The sequence below is a fragment of the Chrysochloris asiatica genome, unplaced genomic scaffold (genome assembly GCF_000296735.1).
Source record: "Chrysochloris asiatica unplaced genomic scaffold, ChrAsi1.0 scaffold00097, whole genome shotgun sequence".
Classification (NCBI taxonomy): Eukaryota; Metazoa; Chordata; class Mammalia; order Afrosoricida; family Chrysochloridae; genus Chrysochloris; species Chrysochloris asiatica.
Genome location: NW_006408615.1, coordinates 10,616,463 through 10,641,207, shown reverse-complemented (window position 1 = coordinate 10,641,207; position 24,745 = coordinate 10,616,463). Strand labels below are relative to the sequence as shown.

The 24,745-nt window shown below is 46.9% G+C and overlaps 1 protein-coding gene across 1 annotated transcript in view; it reads right to left on the bottom strand.

Annotated features, from left to right (window-relative positions):
* Positions 1–7,320: 7,320 nt before the first annotated feature.
* DESI1 (desumoylating isopeptidase 1) overlaps positions 7,321–24,745 on the bottom strand; it is a 26,394-nt gene continuing 8,969 nt past the window's right edge. Inside the window, exons 2-6 of the mRNA XM_006866866.1 lie at positions 13,065–13,086; positions 11,678–11,747; positions 9,763–9,872; positions 9,013–9,135; positions 7,321–7,581 (exon numbers count right to left, since the gene is read on the bottom strand). Coding sequence (XP_006866928.1) covers positions 7,488–7,581; positions 9,013–9,135; positions 9,763–9,872; positions 11,678–11,747; positions 13,065–13,086 — 419 coding nt within the window. The 3' untranslated portion in view covers positions 7,321–7,487. The remainder of the gene's footprint in view (positions 7,582–9,012; positions 9,136–9,762; positions 9,873–11,677; positions 11,748–13,064; positions 13,087–24,745) is intronic.

Here is a 24,745-nt window from a genome sequence, read left to right as displayed (position 1 = left end):
CCAGTGGCTGCAGCAATGAACTCAGACTTAGCAACAACTGGGAAGGCTCAGGACTGGGCAGTGTTTCCTTCTGCAGTACATGGGTCGTTATGAGTTGGAACCAACCGGACAGCACCTTAACACCAACAGCTACTACCTTGGATGTTTTACTTACTTCGCCCCACAGTCCACTCAGGTGAGTACCCTTAAACTCAATTTCTAGTGGGTATTTGACACAGTCGCTGCAATAATGGGATTTAACAGTAGTGATGGAAGTTGGTGCAGGATCAGGCAGTGTTTGGTTCCGAGAGGCACCTAACAACAACTAATACCAGAGAGGTAAAGTGACTTCCCCAGGGTCACACTGCACAGTCAAGATTCACATTTGGTCCTCTTCCCCCTAAGCCCATGCTTCTCCCTGATTCCTGGATATTAGTAGAAGGCACAGTGTCAACCTGTGAGGTGAATATATAGGAGCCTGTCGACCCTCTTTCTCAACCTAGAGTGTGACCTTTTGGGGGTGAGCAGTCCCAGCCCGAGGGGGCAACACCTATCTGTGTAGTGGGACATATAGTCAGATGACAGGTCCTGGATCCTCCTCAGTCAGGTGAACTCAGCTGGGCCCTCCCACGGTCTGAATCTTTTCCTCCATGAAGGGATTGAGGCATTGGGTAGTTGCAGGGGGAACGGGATGTGCTTAAAGAGGCTTTGAGAAGGGGCAGGCCAAGGCTGGTGGCTCATTTCAATTTCACCTTGGCTCAGGGTCTGTGGAGGTTGAGGAGATTGTGGATAATAGGTGTTTTGTTTTTTAAATTCACTTTTCAAGATGCCTTCCATGCTTACATTGGTTCCACAGTAAACAAGTCCTGCATTGAAACCAACATGCTGAATGAGGCATGCTCAGAGAGTATTTGTGTTCGGGCTGGTGGTTGCTGGGTTCCCTCAGGCCCCCTTGGGGCTTCTTCAGTCAAAACCAGTGGGGACAGAGACTGCTGGGGCCACAGCAATGATGTTCTTTGGCTGAGTGTTCTTCACCCCTTGTTTAGAGTAAGTATGTTTTAGGGACCTTCACTCTCAAGTCCCGGAGAGCCCACTGTTACTTGATTAGTTCTCACTTTGAGAGCTTGGACAAGTCACTTCTCAAGTCAAGGGTAGGGGAGGGAGAGGAGAGGCCAGAGTGGGGAGGGACCTTAGAGAAGATCTATTTTCTAGTTTCCATTTCACAGAAGGAGAGAGAGACAAAGAGCAGGCAAGGCCTTGATTAAGCTCTCCCAGAGTTCTGGTTGGTCTGAATCTAGGTCCAAGGTTCTTTATGAACCAGTCAGAGCCTGCCTTTGTGGAGCGCTCAGGCTGGTGGTGTGAACCAGGAGGGAGAGGTCAACCCCAGAGTTGGGAGGCCAGAGAGGCTTTGTAAAGGACCCTCCTCCCTGTAGGGTTTCTGAGGAGCAGCTGTGAAGTCTGAACCACTGACCTTGTGATTAGCAGTCCCGTATTGTATTGCTCCGGTGGTGCCACACCAGTGCTGGGCCCTTAGCCTCAGTAAAGGGTGCTAGGAGGGTCAGTGGGAAGGAGAAAGGTCAGGCTTCGCAAATGCTGAGGATAGGCCTGGGGGTATGAGCCCACTACAGTGATACAGACCCTCACTTACGCCAAGGGTGGAAGAGATCTGGGGGAGATTTGAAAAGGACCTTGATGAATGTGAGGCTGAGGAGCTTAGATGTAACCCATGGCCCCCTGGGGGGCCACAGGTGGGCTTGGGTGGATGAATTTAGGTAAATTGGGGTAAGGGAGTTGTTAAGTGCCTTCAAGGCAGTTTCCGACTCACAGTGATCCCCTATGGGGTTTCTGAAACTTAAATCGGCGGGGGCGGGGGCAGAAAACCTCATGCTCCCTGGGAGTGTCTGGTGGGCTCCAACTGCCGATCTTGGGATCTTATTGGTCCGGGGCTGGGTGGGCGGGGCCAGAAAAACCTCATGCTCCCTGGGAGTGTTTGGTGGGGTCTTAATGGAGTCAACGCACTCCAGAGGTAATGGAAACAAGGCCTGAACTTGGCGGTGAACTGAGTCCATGGCGCCTCCTGGTGTCCGTCTTCCACACTGCAGAGTGAGCTGGCCCAACTGGGAGACAGGGACAGGTCTCAACAAGAGACTCAGCACCACTCTCTCTGCCTCCTTCCTAATCAGCCCAGGCTCCATGGTCAGTATCCCTCAGGTGGGCGTAGGCATGGGGCCTCCTGGTCCAATTTCCAGGACAAGCCTGGGTAGGTACCCTCCTCCACTACCATCCCACTGGAAACACGTCCTGCCTCCGTGCGCACACCTGTGATGAGCAACTCACTCTAGCTAAGCTCCTTCAGGCTTTGGCAACTTTTATCTCCTCAAAGCTGTCTCTGTACCTTTGACTTCCCATGGTTCTAGTTCTCCGGGACTGTACAGATTGCATATGAGAGAAAAAAACAAGGTACCAAACAGCATGTCTAGGTGTATCTTCAAATGCAAAGGAATGTCTGGAAAGATCATTACCAATATGTTGAAAGTTTTTCTTAATCAAAAACCCAACCAGTTGCTACTGAGTGGGTTCCAACTCCTGGAGACTCTGTTATGTTAGAGAGAATTGTGTTCCATATGGTCTAAGGCTGTAATCTTGCATATCTCTAGGTTTGTCTTCCACGGCACCACTGAGTGGGTTTGAACCACCAACCTTTAGGTTAGCAGCCGACTGCAAACTGCTTGCACCACCCAGAGATCTTAGTAGTCTCTTAGAACGATGGAATTTCAAGTGATTTTTTTATTTTTGTTTCAACATTTGTACTTTTATTTGGATGCTTAATTTTCAGCACTGGCTGCGAACCACAAGATCGGCAGTTCAAACCTACCAGTTGCTTCTTGGAAACCCTATACAAGGTCAGTGAGTTAGAACCGACTCAACAGCACTTAATAACAACTATTACCTTTTGTGGGGTCTTCTTGTGGCACTGTAGGACAAGCCCTGGACTGCTAGGCGGAAGCTGGTGGTTCAAACCCACCAGCTGCCCCTCGGAAAACTTATACAGGGTTGCTCTGAGTCATTACCAATGCAACAGCACTTAACAGCATCATATTATTCTTATATTCATATGCACATCACCATCACCAAAACGATTTTTATTTTGGAAAAAAAATGGAGAAATTTAAGTACACCCAAACCACAGCTGGAGGGGCCCAGCAGAAGCCTGTGGTAGCAGGGAAGGGCTGGCAATGGTTCTACACAGCCCTTGTCTTGGCCTGACTGGCGTGCTTCAACGTTGTATTGAAAAGGCATGTTTCCAGGAGCTGCTCTGAACATTGCGCACTAAGTGCTGGGAGGACAGGGATCCTGTAACTCTGGGGGCTTCTTCATAGAGTTGGGCACAAGGCTGACTCAGGGTACATTTCCCTTCTCACCTGACAAATCGTGCTGCCTCCCATGGTTTTCTGCTGCCCCTTCTCCTTCCAGGCAGTTCACTCTCCACACTGTAGCAAGTCAGATATTATTCTCTAGCTGAAACCATAAACTGCTTCTGGTATCCCTAGAGGCTATGCAGGTCTGACCTTAGTGGCCTGCTCCGGCTCAATCCAGTAGTCTCTGCTCCAGACTTCCAGTCACTTTTCACCCGAGGCTCCCTCTGCCTGAATGCTCTTCACTCAGCTCTCTAGTCAGTTAAGTCTCAGTTGAAGGTCACTTCAGAGCAGTGTCCCCTGACCTAACATGCCCCTCACACACAATCCTGCCACCTGGTCTTACTCCTTCTCTACCATTCTTGTCCTTAGATGGCCCAGCTACTCTTTTGTCTTTGACTCCCTGGAGGGCATTCCCTGCCAGGGGAAGGGACCTGGTTTGGACCCCTAGTCCCTCGAGCATAGAGTCCAGTAGGCTCTCAGGGAAACTTTGGTGGGGTTGCCCTTCCACAAGTCACAGGTTCTAGGGGTGAGACACCTGTTTTCTCCCACTTTCCTCAGAAGCACGATGCAGGTCTGCAGTTTGTCTTGTAAACTGGCAGTCAGCAGAGGAGGGCCTGGCCTCTAGGTGGCGCTGGCTCGCAGCATGGTCCAGGTGATGGCTGTGGAATGGCTCTCTGACATCTATAAAGCATTTCACCTGTTCCACACCCTAGGCAAAGTGCTTTCTGTTCATTTCTCACAACCCCCCTGGGAGGTGGGCACCACTCCCCCACGTTACAGTTAAGGAGACAGACTGAGTTGACTGGCCCACAGTTGATCTCAGAGCCTCTGAACTGTTGGCCGTAGCCACCTGCCGTGTGGCCTTTGGAGAGGTGGAACCTCTTGTTTATTCTTAAACTAGCACGTGGCAAAACGCAGCACCCAATGAGAAAGTTTCCCACACGTGCTGGTAACACAGCCTGGGCCCATGGCCAGCACAGCCACTTGCCACCTGGTTCCTCAGCCTCTGTACCTGTTTGCTCACCCATAAAGTGGGACCAACACCCACATCTTAAGTCTGTTGTGTGGGAAGCAGCAAGCACGGTCAAGCAGGTATGACAACTGAATTGATAGACACCTGAAGCCAGGCTGGGCCAACGGGTAGTACTGGGAGGACCGGAAATGCCGTTCACACCAAACACCACCCACCAACACTTGTTCCATGAGGTCACTGTAGCAAGGTGGAGAGAGGTCCCCAGGGTCACTGGCCCAGCTGACAGTCAAGTTGAAACTAGAATCCTTATTGTGAGGTCGGACACCACCCAATGGCCAAGATCTCCCAGGAGGTCTCATCAGTTGGAGCCAGCGGATCAGGCTTTGGGTCTTACTTAACCTGCCCTTGTTAGGTGATCTTGGACAACTAGTATGCTCTGGGCTCTTTCTCCAGTTATCAACAAGCTATATTCTTTCCTATGGTCATCACTTCAAGGAACGCTGGTGGTGCTGTGGTTAAAGCATTTGGCTGCTAGCCAAGAGGTTGGCAGTTCAAACCCGTGGGAGAAAGACATGCAGTCTGATTCTATAAAGACAGCCTCAAAACCCCCAAGGGCAGTTCTACTCTATCCTCTAGGGGCACTCTGAGTTGGAATTAATTCGATGGTACCAATTTGTTGATTTTTCAATCATTGCTTCTCATCCACAAAGCTTCCAACCAAGCAAAGGCAACATGTCTGGATTCAGAAAAGCTCAGAAGGGAGGCAGGTGAGGAAAGAGCCCTTTAGAGCAGACACAAGGCAGCAGGCAGAGATGAGTTTATTGCATTAGAAAAACACCAGAGAGAACCAGCATATACCTCCATGTGAGATACAGTTACCAGCTAGACTTCAAGGACATAAAGGAATTTCAAAGGTACAAGCAAGTTTCTGGCAGAACAGTCTCATCCCTCCTCCTTCCCTGTCCCTTTCAATCTGTGCCCTCTATGGAGGTGCTTCCGTTGTATGGCACCAATCACACACCTGACTCACTTCCACTCTGCTCGCCTGCAAACACCCTCCTGGAGTTGGTTAGTCAGTTAGCATGCTCCTGAGGTTTGAGGGTAGACAGAGAATTGTGGGATTGGCGCTGGGGTCCTGGCCTGGGGGTGGGGTTGGGGGCTGGGTTAGGGGAGCTTGCCTTCCTGAAAGCTCTGAAGAAACTGACTGCTGATGGGTCGTATTCCCACAGGCATTGGCACAGCTGGTGGCTGGGCATGGAGGAGGGACTGGGCAACGAAGCAAAAGTGGCTCCGATTCTTAAGGGAATGCCACTGAGGTGAACTTCTTGGGATAGTCCTGGGTCTGGGGGTGACTGCTGGGAGGACATGTATTGGGTGGGGGTGGGGAGAAGAGGCGCTGTGATGCCCAGAGCATCTGGACAGAGAGAGGGTTGCAGAGAAACGTACTCCCCTTGGGTCCAACTCTGCCAGTGTGTCAACACTGAACAACAGCCCTTCTAGTTCCTGGTCTCCTGTCTCATTAATGCTCACACTGGCCAAATAGTGGGTCTTGAGAAGAACTCAAGTGCTCACTGGTTTGGCCTCCAAATGTTACTTGACATTACAGCTTCTCATCATGGGGAGGCCCTACCAGGTCAGAGGTCTACAGGAAGGTCAGCTATTCCTCTAGCTGAGCCCCTGACCATTCTAAACTGCATACCAGAAGGCAGAGATGGAGGAGGGACAGAGAGAAACAGAAGTTTTGGGGAGAGGAAAGGTCAGACCCCTAGAAAGAAGCAACATGTTCAGGCCTGCCATGCGGCAGGGAACTGTGGTAGGAGGGGTGTAGGCCCAGGGGCGCCAGAGCAGAGACTCAAGGGACAGATCAGAGCCTTCCAGACTGTTTCCCGCAATATGAACTCCTAGCAGAAAGTCATTCAAAAGTGACCACCCAGGCCCCCAGTAGGCCTCCCCAACGTCAGACAGAATCGTCACAGAAATAATGTATGCCTTCAACCCACGTTTAGGATCAGGTCAAAGTCCCCATTGGAAACAACTCTAACCTCTCCTGCCATTTTGAGTCTGCATGACCAGTCTTCTATTATCAGGCTCAAGCGTGGCAACAGTGGTGAGGTTGGCCCAGGATCGGGCAGTGTTTCCTTCTGCTGTGCATAAGGTCGCTATGGGTCGGTACCAACTTGATGGTACCTAACAACAACAAACAATTATCAGGAATATTTTTCTAGAGTAGAGACTCACTGTTCCTTGGCTCCCAGCCGAATACTGCACACTGATCCGGTTGGGTTGCTTACAGTCATTGCAAAGAGCCTCCGTTATTATTTGCAGACAAAGTTCTGAGTCTCTTGCTCCCAGTCCAGCCCCCTTCATTCACCCTGGTAGGTCAGTTGAGCTGAGGGAGCGCGGCCTTGGGGGTAACAAGGCAGGCTTTCTAAACATGATGTCAGAGGATTGGCAATCGGTCTGGATGGAGGGAGGTATGAATGGCTTTATCCTGTGTTCTCTGGCCTGATACTTGCTGCCACCACTCTCCCTTGTTCCTGAAGTTTCTCGCTGTTCCTGCCCTCTGGCCTTGCTTGCCTCCGGGGCTGGGGAGGAAGGGCAGAAAGGTGGTAGCTATGGAATTCACTTCAGTTGGGTCAGTTGTCCTGTAACCGGTCCCCTGTGCACCAAAACCTTTGGTTCATTTCACACTACGGAGGAGTTGCTTCAGGGCCATGGGTGTTGTAAAACTCACCTGGGTCCCACGAGTGATAGAAACCTGGTGAAGCGGGGGTGTTTTCTCGGGGCTTCCCCAAACCGTGTCTCTTGCTTTCTGCTTAAGCAGAACCCCTCCCTTTCTCCATGTGTAGGACGCTTAGGAAACAGCGTCAAGTGAACTCACAGACAAGACAACCTTAATAAATTAGTATAATACTATTAGAAGGGGTGGCATTTGTTCTGTTTCTTAGCAGCATTGTCCTACATGCAGCCTGAAGATCTCCTTCCCTGGGAAATGTAACAAGCCGTCCCCTGGTTGTTAGCTCTGATGTAAAATTATAAAATAGAAATCTGGTTAGGGTTTGTTTTGTTTAAAAAGGCAAAGCCCTGATGAGGCAGGGCGGTCCCATGCAGTCCTGTTAGCTCTGGCCATTGGCTCTGCCGATATTGTTTCCTCCGGGAGGCTGGATCTGGATGGAGTCCAGGAGGGGACGCAGTGCCTGTCCAAAGGGCCTGCAGGGGAGACAGAGGTGCAAGCTGGGCTGGGCTCCACACAGGGACAAAGGACACCATCTACTTATTTATTTTTCCCACCTGCCTCACACCTCAGCACTCTTGATGGAGAACTCTCAAATAGCCAGCCCTGACTTGTTCACTCCTGGGGGCCCTGCTGAGGCAGGAGCTACCACAGCTTACGACCTTCACCTCGAGGTCCTCTTTAGGCTGCGGTTTGCTTTCGGGACTTTCTGTACTCGTACTTGGGATTCTCTTGGTATAAGAAGATAAAAATCAAGTTTGATGGAGGCAAAGGACAAAAGATTTTAAGAAGATAAAGTCAGGATTCTCTTGGGGAGTACAGGGAACAGTCATGACATGTGATGAACGCCAGGTGGCCAAAAGGCATCAGTGTCACTTTCTAAAGCGCTCGCCTAGGTGTTTCACTGAAAAAAACAAACAACATGGCAACAACTGGAGTTTGGAGCCCCCCCCCCCAAGGTTCCTGCAGCCTTAAAACAGGTTGCCCACACTTCAATCACTGACTTTTCCTTCAGTGGCGACTGCTAGTTTTGAAAATCACCCCCAACTTCAAAGAGAATGAAGTACTCCAAAACACACATAGGTGGAACAGAGAAATACCAGCCCTTAACCAGACAAGCCCAGGGACTCCTCCTATCCAACAGTTACCAGCAAGAACATTCTAGCTACTTAAGTATGCCCAGGGTCCCGTAACCTAGATCCTTCAGAAAGGCTGTGGTTTAGTTGCCCACCAGAGGTGATGGGTAGGAGATGGGGGCTTGTTTTTCCACCTGTTGAGCCTGTCAAACCTCTGAGGTCCCTGTCAGGTCCCTAGGTCAGAAGGAACCAAGGCTGAGTCAGCAAATGGAGGGAGGAGGGGATGGATCTGAGTGAGTGAGTGTCCTTCCAGTGGACGCTGACAAGAGCACAGCCCACATCAGGGCCAGAGGAGCAGCAGAATGTGCTCAAAGCCAGTGTCACTGAGGACAGACTGCATGCTCAGGTACGAGGACAAGTAGGGAGCAATCCTATCTTCCCTCGTGGGGCCGTGAAGACAGACTTACAAAGGGATTGGTACAGAACCAGCCTTGCTCATTCTCGGCTCTTCTAGCTACAACTGCGTTTTCACTGGACATGTGCCCAATGGCAGACAGATGTCAGAATTCTGTACAAGCACTGAAGGTGGTTTCAGGAGGGTTTTTAAGTTCTGTGGTGATATGTAAGCCAGGTAGAGTTGGTCCAACTCCAAGGTAGGTGAAGGTACTATAGGCAAACACCGGAGAGAGGACAGAGTGGTGGCCTCCTGTGTTAGCAACTGCCACCAGGATGGGCTCCACCTGGCTTGGGTGGACTCTGCTGAGATCAGGGGAGGAGAGAGGGGCCAGAGGAGGTGGCTGTTAGTGAGGGCAGAGACGAGATCACACTTACGTGGAGAGAACTTCAGAGGGAAGGTCAGTGATGTAAGAAGGGATCTTCCGCCCAGTCAGAAACTGGGCTACTTCATTGCTGAAGGTGTTACAGTTGTGTTCAAAGAGGTTGTAGGCCTCACCCCTGTATATTGTGAGAAAGGTATGGAGAACAGATAAGAGCCAGCAAGTCAACACCTGCACGCACCAAGTTACACCAGGGAACGGCGTGGTCAGCACAGCTGCATCTGAAAACTGCAGTTCCCCTTCTCTCTCATACTCCCGGAGGACGCTGGCCTCGAGATGTTAGGAGAACTCTGGCCAATCTGACCCTTTACAAATAGATTATGTTTTAAAGGGAAATATGAAATGAAAGGGAAGGGAATGGCTCCAATACAGTTTTTCAAGAAAATCTTTATACTCATGAAAGCAGAGCTTTGGGGTTAGAACTTAACTCTTTGGCAACAACTACAGTGCTTTAAGAGAAAATCAGCTTAGATCTGTATTTCACCTTGCCCCTTTACATGCTTTTCATTGTCATGACAAAACCCTTGGCCACTACAGGCTGACAATACAGCTCCTCCTTCCTGCAAAACTCTGCAGACTGGGGTGGACTATGTGTCTCAGAGCAATTCTGTGCTGCGCTCTCGTCATGAGGCCAGGCCAGGCCGGGTGCTCTGGTGGCCGTGTCATGGTGGCGGCCTCCCCGGGGGCTGGTTATCTAGCAGGGCAGGCAGACACCACTAGCCCCCTGCCCCCCATTTCCACTCACCGAAACAGAGACTCCCCCAGAGAAGACAGGTACTCCAGAAAGATTTCTTCGGTGACTTCTGTGCTCCCCACATCTACCACAGAGTCTGGAGGCCCGAGCAATGTCCCTCCCTAAAAGAGGCAGCCCAAAGAAAAGTCATTAAGTCATCATTTCCATGCAATATATCTTCCCATGGGAGACTACAAGCACGCTGCTGCAACTTCCTTTTTAACTTTCAAGTAGCACAGATGGATGAAAAATATCATCTCCTCTTTGGATCCAGGCTACAATGGCTTAGAACTTTCTGGCAACACTCTATTGGATGTGCTGGAAGCTTGCCTAAGAAGTTGAAGCTTCTTGCTTCCAGTGGAGCCCTGGGAAGTTAAGTCTCTTGTAGGTATGACTCCTTACACCGTCCAATCCATTTAGGTGATAGAAAGCAGCTCAGAGTAGGGCCTGCCATGCCTGACCATGTGGGTAGAACAGACAATGAGAGCTGGCTCATCCTCAGTAGGCCCACTTTCCAGGCTTACCTTCATAGAGTATGCAGCTAGCTTTACTTTGCGAGACACGTGTCTCTTTTTACAACAGGAAAATGTGGAGGGCTGTAAGAAATCTGCCAGGCTGGCCAAGTATTTCTATAACTCAGATTAAAAACATTTTTTTGAGGCTAATCCAATGGTGGTGATGAGGTTCCCTCGGCAAGGGACTTAATGGCCCCTGGAAGGTCTACAAGGACCCTTACCACAGGGTAAACAGAGAACAATCACCGAGGAAACAGCCTATGGAGAAGAAACAGGATCTCTGGAAGGGGTTGAGGAATAAAGAACAATCCAGAACAGAGCCGTCTAGATTACAATGGGGAAGGCAGACCAAAAGATCCCATAAACCAATGTAAAAACTGCAATCGGGGTCTTGTTAAAGGGCAGCAAATGCCCTGAGCCTGTGTGGCAGAGGCCTGCCCCGTCAAGGGGTCAAGGGAGACTTGCCTATAACAGTGACAAAGTTCTGAAAGATGAGGCGGACAGCAGGGAGGTGTGCTGATGTCAGATACAGGTGGTGCAAGGAAAGAGAAGGGGTGGGGGTGGGGGAGGATACAACTCGAACAAGAGACCAATCAGAGAGGGAGATGGAGACCAGCTCAGATAAGGCCTTGGAGGTCATGAGGAGCTTTCTGGGTTCTAGTCCACAAGCAATGGGAATAAGTAGGGGAACGCCAAGACCAGATTCCCTTTGGAAAAAGTCACTTGGCCTCCTGAGTGGAGCAGTCACTGCGGAGGAAGAAGTGCCACGAAGAGGCTAGAGAAGTGGTCTGGGCTGGATATGAGGGTGGCCTGGGTTAAGGTAAAAACTCTGGCGAAAGAAAATGATGGAGAGACAGATGAAGTTCAGACACATTTACAGGGTCGGATTCATGGGGCTTAATGAAAGGCCTTGCCTACCTAGGAGTATGAGATGAAGGGTTGCTGGGCCTTTGCTTGCATGCCTTGTGTGACGGCCCTTGGATAGCTCTGACAAGTTTCTGGAAAAGGACATGGGTTTTAGAGAAACCCAAGTTCTAGTCCTGGTGCTACTTACTGACTGGGTAACCTGGCCAACTCTCCCCTCTTGCTTCATTCAACTTAGCGCTGGCTAGGTTCATGCTATGACCCAGTAACTGGGCTGGTGACGAAACACAAGAGGACAATGCAGTCTCAGCTTCTGCCCAGTGGAGGCAGAACGCTCATGTGTACTCAGTGTGAGACAGAGGAGCCCACAGGGGAGTGGCTGGGGGGGCCTTAAGGAAAGCTTCCTTGAGCAGAGCCGTAAGGTTGTTTTGAGGAACTCTGCCACAGGCTGCCATATACTGGACTAGAAATCAGAAGTAGTGTCCTTGGTCTATAGGAGCCCCCAGGAACCTGAGACTGCAGGTCAGGGTGTGGAGGAAAGCACTCACCGGGGGACAGCTGGAGATACCGCCGCTGCCAAAGAAGAACTCATCCTTGTGCACAACTATGGAGGTATGCCTGCAACACAGGAGAGACAGAATGAGCCTGAAAATGTAAAATTGGCCAGAAAACACCTCACTACCACACTGCACTGGGAATAACTTCTGCCCATGGGTGTGACTGTGGTGACCAGGCTTCTAAAAGTCACCAAACAAAGGCATGAATAAGCTCTAAGCCAGCGTCAGGGCTTTTCAAGGCACTACTGATCGTACGGGAGTCCTGGTGTGCGCTGTAGGATCAGCACTGGACCTGGAGCGGTCCAGTTCAAACCCCAGCGTGACTCCTTGGAAACCCCATAAAGGGGCTATGAGTCAGCACTTACCAGCACCACCGACAATGGACAATTTAGGCTGGATAATTCTTTGTTGAGAGGGCTCTCCTGTATATGCTAAAATGTTGAGCAGCACCCCTGGTCTCTATTCACTAGATGCCAACTGCATCTGCTCCTCCAATTGTGAAAACCAAAAAAATGTCTCCAGATGTTGCCAAGTATCTCCTGGGGGGGAGGGGAGGTGGGTGGGTGGAAGGCAGAATTGCCCTTGGTTGAGAACCACTGCTGTGGAGGGATCCCTAGATGTTCACCTTGAGACTCACACATCTATAACTGAAATAAAGCTCTGCAGGTCAAGGTGTGGTCTAGGCTCTAAAAGCTAATGTGTGCACTAAACCTGGGCTATGTTGAGGACCACACCAGATGATGTTTGATTTAGGGGAAAGTGCTCATATTACTTACTTCTTGGTTCTAGTTAAACAAAGAAAAGAGTCATTCCGGTCAACCCAAATGTCAGCGGGCACTAGGAATTCAGACGGAACACCTGCTGACCTGTGGGTTCCTCACCAGGTTGGAGTGTGACAGGGAAGGATCTATTACTGAGAGACCAAGAGGATCTGTGTTTTTCTTTTTTCATGTTTTATTGTGAATTACTTGATAGTTTACATGGGAGAACATTAGTGAGATCTGTGCTTTAAGGGAGAAACGTGGGCCCTTAAGACTTCTGGGCTTCGAAAGCGTGCTTTGGCTAACATGGCAGGGTTTCTCAACTTGGGCACTAGTGACATTTAGGACTCTAGAATTCTTTGTTGGAGAAGACTGTCCTGGGCAGTGTAGGACGTTTAGTAGCACCCTGGTCTCTACCCAACAACCTTTCCAGATACTGCCAAATATCCCTCGTGGGTAAAATCAGCTTCTGGTTGGGAATCAATTGCTTTGGGACCTGACAATTGAAGGCACACAGAACAAGATTTCAAGCTGAAAGCCACAAAAGGGAACCTAAAATTAATGGGGTGCTGCATTGTTTCATAAACCAATCAATGTAGGGAGTCCACCTGACTTACCAGATGCCTTCCAGCTGTTTCCCTGTGGAGAAAAAAAAGAGATTTAGCTGCTTGGGATTGGAATGAATGGCCTCTCAGCCTGAGTCAATTCAGAATACCATTGAAACCCTGAGTAAATGATTGTAAACCTCTTGTGGGGGTTTTCTAGGACTATGAAAGGCTGTGATATGGGAAGTTGTGCTAAGGAGATGAAAGGGAGTCAGTGGCCCTTATCAGAACCCACCCAGGATAAACACACTTTATGCCCGCTCTTCTTTCTCAATTTCAGAGAACAACAGAGCAAAAGTTTGAAAAAGCCATCAATTTGAATAATTCATGCACATTTTTTCTATACCTACTATGTGCTTTCTGGAAACTCTACTAGGTGAGGAAATGAGATCACTGTCCTGCCTTAAAGGAGCTCAAAGACAGATGGAAAGAAACCCATATACATAATTAATTAACTAACCATAAAATAACAAGCTCTATGATGTAAGTGCCATCATAGCAACCTGTATAGGGTTTCCAAGGAGCAGTTGGTAGGTTTGAACTGCTGACCTTGTGGTTCCCAGTCTAGTGCTGATCCTACAGCACCACACCAGGAGTTCAATAAGTTCTATAACAGTGGTCCAAATAATGCAAGGTGTTGCATATAATAAAGAACTACCTACCTGGTGTGGTGCAACTGGATAAGCATTGGATCACAAGGTCAGTTTGAACAGCAAGGTCGGCAGTTCAAACTCACCGGCTGCTCCTCGGAAACCCTATAGTTTAGCTGTGGGTTGGAACCAACTCGACAGCACTTAACAACAACCACTACCTTTGTGAATGTAGTTCTACCAGCGAATGAGAGTACAGAAAGGCAGGGTAGATGTCTCTGCTAGAGGGAATAGGAAGCATAGATGTACAGATGGAACAAAGGTTGAGGTCCTGAGAGTGTAGATCCCAGGGTATAATGAGGGTGGGGAGAGGAAAACTGGGTAGCAGGAATGCCAGCAAAGCAGTTTGGACTGGGATTGAAGCTTGTCCTCTACTTGGGGGTGGGGCGAGGCGATACATTGAGGTTGTAGACAACAGAGGCCGCTAACTGATCCAGGCTTGTAGATGATATTAATAGCCACAGTGCACAAGATGAACCTGAGGGAAGAGAGGTGGAGGGTAGACTGGAGGGAGGCAGCCACTACAACAGTAAGATATTAATGACAATACGGGGGATAAAGGAGCCCCTGATGGTGCGGTGGTTAGGTACTCAGTTTCTAACCAAAATATGGTAGTTCAAATGAACCAGCTAATCTTTGAGGGGGCAGGAGGGAAGATGAAGCAGTCAGTTTTTGCAAAGGTCAAAACCCTGGAAAGCCTATAGGTGGTTCTACTTTGTCCTAGAGTGTTGCTATGAGTCAGAGTGGACTCGGTGGCAGTGGATTTGGTGTTCGGTTTTGGACGAGAGATGAAGAGAAGGGCAGTGGAAAATATGAGAACATTAAGCATCATCCACTCACCTTTGGTTTTAGGATCATATAGTTCCCTGTGACTGTCTGACAGTAGAGCTAAGCGCTGCGTGTGGAAGGAGAAGGATGTGCCTGGGCTTATGAGGACGGCCATTTCCTTTCCAAGGTAAATTATGCAAGGCAAAATAAATACCTACCCATTTAAAAAACTGTAATATGAAGGGAACAAATCTTTACAGCAAGGATCACTCCCACCCCCTCGGTACACAGGGTTGACAGGGATGGACAACTTAAACACTGACTACCCAACATGGAAGGAGCTCTGGTAGCGTAGTGGTTACGAATTGGGCTGCGAACCTTAAGGTCAGCGGTTCGAAACTACCAGCCGCTCCGCGGGAGAAAGATGAGGCTTTCTACTCCCGTAAAGATTTACACCCTCGGAAACCCTGTACAGGGTCGCTATGGGTCGGAACCGACTCGATGGCACTTAACAACAACAACAACAACCCAACATGGGGGGGTGGGGGGATATAAAGGCAAGAAGTGACTGGCTTACAAGCTTTCAAGAGGGAGCCTGGTTCCAGATGGGGCAGGGATAGGTAGAACCTCCACTGAATGATTTCCAATCTGTTGGGACCGGGCTGACGAAAGGAAATGGGGATAAGACTCTTGTGGTACAATAGTGAATAACTGCCATCAGGACTGACTGTGAGGCTAGGAAATATAGAGGTAGATGTTTTTTGACAAAAGGAGGAGAATGATTGATTGTGCAGCCCAGGAGCAGAGGTCCCTGGGACCATCAAGTGAGAAGAGCTGAGAGCGTGACCCTACCCAGAGAGGCAGTGATGCCAGGCATGGAGACAGAGATGATGATGTGGACTGATGGAGCAGCTGGGGACACTGGACTCAGGGAGGGAGAGAGGCTGTGTGCTGATGGCCAGGGGCTGGGCCTGTGGGGTGTATCCTTTGGTTATTTGATGACACATGGAGGGGACTGTAATCATTGCAATGAAATGAAATACGACAGGGTGAATGTAAAACTGATGTTCTCCCACGTAAACCCACATAATTCACAATAAAAACTTAAAAAAAAAAAAAAACACCTTTTAGATGATAGCGAACACCAGTCTCATTTTCTTCTTGGAAAAGACACAAGAAGCCATGGCTCCTCGGACACCCGACTGATGGCTCGAACCATAAAACCAAGCAGTTCAAGCTCACCAGCTGCTCCTTGGAAACCCTACATAGGGTCGCTATGACTTGGAACCGACTCAACGGCACTCAGCAACAACAAAAAATATAAACTGAACTTCTGGTGTGATGCTGTAGGTTCGGCACTGGACTGTGAGCCACAAGGTTAGCAATTCAAACTCACCAGTTGTTCCTCGAAAACCCTAAACAGGGTCACTATGAGTCAGAACTGACTAGACGGCATTTACAACAATCAAAGATAAACTGGGTTGGATTCTCATTAATGTGGGTACAGTACGTCTCCTCCTCTTGTTTATTACTATGTGTAAGATAGGAAACTAATATTGCATTACATTATTTTTAAAAAATTATTTTTGTTGAGACTATGCACAGCAAAAATTTCCATTTCAACAGTTTCTACATGTACACCTCAGTGACACTGATTACATTACAATCTCTAGGTGGTGTTAATTCTCACCCTCATTTTATGAGTTGTTCCTCCTTCATTAATATAAATTCGCTGCCCCCAAGAGTCCTATCTGCTCTTTTGAGTTGCTGTGGTCAATTTGATCCCATATGTTGTTGGTAAGTGCCAACAACTTGAGTTGGTTCCGACTCAGAACAACTTTATATGTACAACAGAACAAAACACTGCTGGATCCTTCGCCAACCTCACACCCACTGTCGTTGCCACTGTGCCAACCCATGTCGTTAGGAGTTTTTCTCCGTGGACTGGTTTCTTCTGACCACATGTCCACAGTACAAGAGACCAAGTCTCACCATCCTTAATTCAAAGGAAAATTCTGGTTGTACTTCTTCCAAGACAGAATTTGTTTGTTCTTCTGACAGTACATAATTCAAACGCACTGCTCCTACAGTCTTCTTTTTAACTTGTCTCATGCCTTCAGCCTAGTTCCCCACTCCTATTCTCTATAGTACAAATAGACTCTACATTCTAGATAACAAATCGAATCATTTTGCTCTTTTAAGGAGCTCTGGTAGCGTAGTGGTTACAAATTGGGCTGCTAACCTCAAGGTCAGCAGTTCAAAACTACTAGCTGTTCTGAGGGAGAAAGATGAGGCTTTCTGCTCCCATAAAGATTTGTAGCCTCAGAAACCCTGTCCAGGGTCTCTATGAGCTGGAACCGACTCCATGGTACTTACCACCACCGTATCCTTACTGCTCATAGCCCAAGTTCATTTTATAGTATGTCACACAAAGCTCCTGATGATTATGTTCATGCCTCTCTAGCCTCCCCTACTTTTGTCTGCTACACTCCCATGCCTAATGACTCCTGTGCAAAGCGTGTCATTATACAAGTCATCTATACAAGACATGCATTCTCATTCTGTGTGCCTTTTCATGGTGTTTCTGCCTTCTGGAATGCCCTTCCCTTCCTTCTTGATAACGTCCAAATAAAAATAACTTCTCATTTGAACTTTTCCTGAACTCCCCTCCATCGTCCCTTGTTTCATGGCAGATTTCTTAGACATCTAGAGGGCTTGATGATGATTTTCTATGTTAAACATTGTGACAACATTGTTTGGCAACAGAATGAAATAATTAAAGTAATGACAGCTACCTTTGATTGAATTCTATTCAGTGACTTTAATTCAGAGGCTTCCTACAGTCTTCTTGATTCATTGTCCAACTTTAGTATACATATGAGGCAACTTAAAATACCATGGCCTAGGGCAGGCACACCTGACTCCTCAAACTGACCAGTTTGCTCTTTAACCCTTTAAAAAGGTCTTTTGCAGCAGATGAGCCCAATGCAATAAGCCATTTGATTTCTTGACTTGATTTTATGAGCAGAGTCCTGGTGTGGCAATGTGGGTTAATGCACTGCAAGTTAGTTTGAATCATAAAGTTGGTGGTTCAACCTTGAAAACCCTCTACAGGGTCACTATGAGCCAGAATCGACTCAACGGCACTAACAACTCTTATGAACGCTGATTGTGGATTCAAGCAAAATGAAATCTTTGGCAATTCCAATCTCTTCTCTGCTTATCACAGTGAAAATGTATTTGTCTAGTTGTGAGGATTTTTGTTTTCTTCACATTGAAGGGTAATCCACACTGAAGGCTGTATCAGTTTATGTATTTCAAGTCTTTGAGCCTTCCTCCAATCCTGATGCTACATTCTTTTATAATCCAGCTTCTTGGATTATTTGCTCAGAATATAGATTGAGTAAATATGGTAAAAGGGTCCAATTTTGACACAATTTTCCTGATTTTAAATCATTCCTTATTCTTTCTGCTTGAATGACTGCCTCTTGGTCTATTTATAAGAACCTCACAATTAAGTGTTCTGGAATTCCCATTCTTTGCAATGTTATCCAAAGTCTGTTATGAGCCAGACAGTCAAATGCCTTTGTATAGTCAATAAATCATGTATTCTCTGCTTTTAGCTAAAATCCATCTGACGTCAGCAATGATATCCCTCCTTCCACACTCTCTTCTGAATCTGGCTTGAATTTCTGTTAGCTCCCAGTCGATAGATGGCTGCCAGCATTTTCAAATTCTCTTCAACAAAATTTTACTTGCATGTTATATTAATGATATTGCTTGATGATTTCTGCATTCTGTTGGGTCATCTTTCTTTGGAACGGGCATATAGTTCTTTTCCATCGATTGGCCAGACAGCTGTCTTTCAAATTTCTTGGCCTAGAAGAGTGAAAACTTCTAGCAATGCAAACGTTAGCTGAAACATAACAATTTGTATCTGTCGATTCCTGGAGCCTTATTACTTACCCAATGCCTTCAGTGCAGTTGGGACTTCTTCCTTCAATACCATTGGTTCTGGATCATATGCTGCCTCTTGAAATGGTTGAACATTGACCAAGTCTTTTTGGTAGCTGGGTTCCCATCTTCTTTTGATGCTTTCTGCATCATTCACTATTGTAATCTGAGGCATAAATTTTAAAAGAGCTCAACGCTCAAGACTTTCTTTACTAGTTGTTAAATTGTTGGGTTTTTTTACATTTTCCTGTGCTATTTTGGATTCCTAAAATGTGATTTTATAAGTTAAACTTTTTACTGTGAACTGAGTGATGAGCTACAGAGTAATCATCAGTTTTACATTTAACAAGTCATATACATTTCATTAAAATGACTGTAATTCCCTTCATGTACATCAGTTAACAGTGTTTTCCTCTATCCATTTTAACTCTTACACTGTTTGGTTTTAAGAATAATCAGGGGATTATTTTTGGTTTAAGGTTTAAAGATTATATAGTTTCAGGGATTCATCCAGTCTTCATGGTTCCAGAACATCTGGAGCTCACACGAATTTTAAATTCTGTTCTGTATTTTCCCTCTTTTGCTCAGGATTCTGCTATGGAATCTTTGATGACAATGTTCAGTAGTTAACACTGCGTTTTAAATAGTGCTGCTCATGGGATCTTTTGGACTGCCATTTATAAAACAGCTTGTGGTCTGAACGACAGCATTTTGTTTTATTTCGTTGAAGTTATATAACGATACAGTTGAAACTGGAGTCCTGGTGTGGCACTGTGGGTTAATGCACTGGACTACAAGGTTGGTTTAAACCTCAAAGTTGGTGGTTCAAGCTCACCAGCCCCTCCTCTGAAACCCTATACAGGGTTGCTATGAGTCAGAACCAACTCAATGGCAATTAACAACAACAGTTGAAACTGATCAGATTAGAGATACTTAAACTTTCTCTTGTGGAGTCCTTTCAATCCAAGTTTCTCTCATCCACTCTTAGAGCATTATACTCCGAGGAGAAAAAGCATAGCAGAGTGAATAAGAACGCAGGTTCTAGTGTAGACGGGCTAGGTCTGAATCTTACAAGTTCAATCTGTGGACCAGTGTTTACTGAATGACAGCTATCTTCTAGACACTGGTTTAAGCACTATGGAACCCTGGTAGCATAGTAGGACAGCAAGTCAAATTCACCAGCCTCTCCAAGGGAGAACAATAAGGTTTTCTTCTCCCATAAAGATTGACAGCTTCAGAAATCTTACATAGGTTCACTATGAACTAACTCAACAGTATACAACAATAACAAAATTTAGGTACTAGGGTAAGCACTGGGCTGCCAAGCCAAAGGCTGGCAATTTGACCTGTCAGCCAAAAGGCCCAGCAATCTGCTCTGTAAAGCTCAAAGCCTAGGAGGCCCTATGAGGCAGCTCTAGTCTGTTGTATGGGATTCTGTCAAGTCAGAATCACCTTGATGGCTCACAACAGTAACATTCTAGGCACTAGGGATACCTGAGTAAGTAACAGACCCCCAAAAATCTCTCATGGCACTTATGGGGCAGGGGAGGGAGAAGGTCAATAAGTAAGTAACATAATGAAACAGTAAAGCAGATCATGCCATCAGGAATAGGAGTCCTGGTGTGTGTGGCAAAGTAGGATAAGGGCTCGACCTCAAGGGTGGTTTGAACCGCAAGGCTGGTGGTTCAAACTCACCAGCTGCTCCTAGGAAACCCTACACAGGGTCCCTATGAGTTGGCACTTAACAACAAATAGGGAATACACAAAGAGTAAGAGCGGGATACAGGCACTGGGAGTTTCAGGAGTGATCAGGGTGGGCCTCTTTGAGAAGGTAACATTTGAAAGAGAAAGATCCATGTGGAGTTGGGTCACACCAGGTGGGTTTACAGTACTGTAAGGAGGCCACTGTGGGTGTGTGAGGGGTGAGAAGTCAGAGATGTGTAGCATGAATGACGAGCAGATCATATAGGGCCTTGAGGAAGCTGAGAACTTGTCTAAGCCAGAGTTATCCAATATTGTAACTACTGAACACATGCAGCTATTTAACTTACAATAAAAATAAAAACTCAGTTTCTCAGTGACTTTAGCCACATATCAAGTGCTTACTAGCTGCATGTGGCTAGTGGTTGTCTAAAACATTAAACCATTGAATGTCTGTGCACATGGTCACTATGAGTCACAATTGACTCGACACACCTAACAACCATCTTATAAAATACTCAGGATTGAAAGAGAATGCATGAAATACATCTAGCACAGTACCAAGCACATACTACATAAAACCAGCAGAGATTATTGCATTTCTTGTAAGTTTTATAACGTAAGAATTTGATGGCTGTTCTTAGGTTCTTGGTGTTGTTAATTGCTGTCGAGTCAATTCCAACTCATGGTGACCCCATATGTGCCAGCATCCTGAAAGTCCCCATAAAACCAAACCAACTGACTCACGGCAACCCCATGTGTGCAGAGTCGAACTGTGCTCCTGAAGGTTTTCCATGCTGTCTTCTGAGGTGTCTCAGGGTGGGTCTAAATTGCCAATCTTTCTCAATTAGTGACTGAGCACTTGTTTGTGCCATCCAGGAAACCATGGATGCTCTAATGTTGTTAAGTGCCATCGAGTTGGTTCCCACTCATAGCGACCCTGTATAGGGTTTCTGAGGCACAGCTGGTGGGTGTGAACTGCTGAACTTCTAGCTAGCAGTCTGGTGCTTATCCAACAGTGCCACACCAGGAAGTTCTTATAGTACTTTGTCATTAACTATAAACCCCACTGCCATCAAGTTGTTCCTGATTCATAGCAACCCTAGAGGACAGAGAAGAACTACCCCCATAGGGTGTCCAAGGTTGTGAACATCTTCAGAAGCTGAATGCCACTTCTTTCTCCAGTGGATCATTATTCTGTTTACTTGGCTGACACACAGTGCTGCTGATTACAGCATTCTTAATCTCAATCTTGGCTGCCTGGCTTCTTATGATTCAAAGAACTCCGCAATCCTGGCATACTGCATGCTGGTTCTAATACTGTCCACTGAGATGTCTATGCACAGTGACTCAGGAGGCCAGCTGGCAGGTATAGATGTGTCAGTTCAAACGCGACCCTACTATAAGAACGGAGTTTTGGAAAGGGGTCTCAGAGATCATCTTGCCAGTTACTCGACACCTGAAAAACAACTCAAAAATGGCAGGATACAAACCCTACTTAGTTTTTTATATTCTCTGCATCCATTACTATATTTTCCTATAACCAGGGCACTGCTTCCCTATTCAGCTGCAACAAGGAATATTTAAGATTTCATTCATCCAACAGTGGTGATAAGAATAATAGAAAAAAAAACAAGTGTTCTCTGGTTTATTCATTTACTCATTCATTTATCAAACACTTAGCACCAACAATACTTAATATGGCTTAAGAGAATTTAAATCCTTTCTTAATTTAAAGTGCTCACAGTTACCTTATTTTCACATCTAGAAGTGGTGGTGGTTGTGGGCCATCGAGTTGGTTCTGACTCATAGTGACCTTGTATAGGGTCCCAGACTGTCAACCTTCATGGGAGCAGAAAGTCTCATTCTACACCTCCCCCCGACACACAGACGGAGAGGCTGGTAGATTCAAACTTTAAAACTGTTGACCTTGAGCTTAGCAGCCGAACTCAGAACTCACAGGCACTGGAAGGAGGGGACTGGACTGATTAACAACATAGTTTTGGCCAGACTGGGATTGGAGCTGTTGAGTTAGGGGTGGTGGTTAGCGGTCGAATTAGGGCCCAAGGCCATCATGTGGGGACATGAGATAGGCTCAATGTGACCAGAGCATGCTATGGAAGCAGGTTATTTCCCACTAGGATTTGGAGTCCTGGTGTGGCACTATAGGACAAGCACGCAACCACAAGGCTGGTCTGAATCACAAGGTCGGCAGCTCACACTCACCAGCCACTCTTCAGAAACCCTATACTGGGTTGCTAGGAGTCGGAACTGACTCGACAGCACTTAACAACAACAGGATTTAGTCAGCAAGATGATGAGCAGCAATGGCACGTGTCTCCAAGCCCGCTGACATGCCAACGTGTTCATTTTGAGGCCTGTGAGGTATGTACACGGAGACATGCTCTGGAGCAACACCTGGCACATTACTGGCTCAATAAATGTCTATCACCAAGTCACACTCACTGCCATTGAGTCCATTCCAACTCCCAGTAACTCTACACAACACAGTAGAACTGCCCCCTCAGCCTACTATGGGAGTCCTGGGGTGGTGGGTGAATGCGCAGGACTGCAAGGTCGCTTTAAACAGCAAGTTCACCAGCTGCTCCTTGGAAACCCTATACAGGGTTGCTATGAGCCGGAACCAACTAGATGGTACTCAACAACAATTTTTTACAGAAGCAGACTGCTATATCTTTCTTCCACAAAGCAGCTGGTGGGTTTGAACCATTGACCTTTTGGTTTGCAGAGGAGCACTTAACTACAAACCACCAGGGCCCTTAAAAGTCTACTGTTGTTGTTAAGTGTTCCGACTCATAGTGATCCCTCTGAGGGGTGGCTGGTGAGCTTGAATTGCTGATCTTGCGGTTCAAACTGTCCTTGCAGTCCAGCGCGGTAAACCGCAACATCAATGTCTATTAGTAAGCAGAAAGCGGAGGCTGGTGGTGGGGCTCCGGGGGCAGGGGCAGGGGCAGGCAGTACTTGTCAAACCTGGCAGGGAAAAGAAATACATTAGCTCACTGGTGTTAATCAAATGTAGACCAGCTCAATTCACAGACTTTTTCCCTCCAAGTGAGAGAAAAAGCTTTTAACTGACTGTTGGTTGGCTCTGTCCTCTGCCAGATTATCAGCAATGTGAGGTGCTTAGTGTTAATTTAAATCAGCTTTTTCTTCCCTGGGCCCTTGGATAAATGTTGACTGTAGGTGGGGAAAGTTAAAAGGAAACATTTATATAACATAAGGCGCACTGGTAGGCAACATTTTTTAAAATGGTGGAAAGCTCGTCTCTCTCATTGGGCAGAGAACAGTTAACATTAAATCAAAATGCAATCTACTGTCAGAAACTGAGAGGGTATTTTTAATATATAAATTAAAAAGGGTAGGTTTGAAACTACTTAATAATCTAGGACTGGGACTCCTTGGAGCCAATGCAGGTTTCTTTCCTAGGATACAACTACATTTCTGAGTTTGCCCCTTACTTCAGTCCGGAGAGGGTTCCATATTCCCGCTCATTTTATTTGTCAGGCTCTGTGGCAATGCTTTGAGGCAGATCTGTGACATCTAGCCATCTTTCCAGCTAGATGAATGCCAAGCACTGTGCCAGACTCTGGGGGTACACTCCAGAGTTCTCACCTCCATGGACCTTCCGGGTCAGTTGCAGGGAAGAGTAAACACAGATTAGAAAACAAGCTGTTATAAATTTGTTGTTGTTGTTGTTAAATGCCATCGAGTAGGTTCTGACTCACAGTGACCCTGTACATAGGGTTTCCAAGGAGTGGCTAGTAAGTTTGAACTGCCAACCTTGTGGTTCAAACTGACCTTTCAGTCCAGTGCTTTATCCCACTAACTGCCCATAATGTTGTTGTTGTTGCTAAGTGCCATAGAGTCCGTTCTGACTCATAGCGATCCTGTGCAGGATTTCCGAGGAGTAGCTGGTAGGTTTAAACTGCAGACCTTGTGGTTAGCAGTCCAACACTTATCCTACAGCGTCACACGACAATGCATGTAACAGGAAACATAAACAAAAAAGAAGATGGGAGGGCAGGGCCCGGGAAGGTTTCCTGGAGGAAGTGACATTGTAGCCGAGACCACAAGTTATCCAGAACAAGAAATGGGGAAAGTATTCTGGGTTGGGTAGGGGGGTAGAGGTAAAAGCCCATAAAAAGCCTAGATGGAAAAATGAGAATCCAATGCTGCCTACAGCTGGAGAGTGTAGGGCAGGGGGCGGGTTCTGCAAGAGGACTGAGGCCAAAGATCTGAAATTATCACTGTATAAACGGAATTAATTGCTATCCTACGCAGTTAGAATGGTACTAGAAGATACCACCATTGAAAGAACTGAGAAAAATAAGTTACTCAAAACATTTCCCATAGAACTTCACTGTCTGGTGGAACCTGTTGAGAAAGGCTGGTATCCAGTGTGTCAAATCTGAGGTGGGGGCAGGTAAGGTTGGAGGGAGGGAGGAACAGGTTCATGAAGGGCCTTGTAAACTACAATAGTTTTCATTCTGTCATAAAGAAACTGCGTAACGGACGTCAAAAGTTCATACAATGGGAAAGCCTTCCCTCTGTGAACAGGAACCACACAAGGATGCCCTCTGTCACCGCTCCTATTCAATA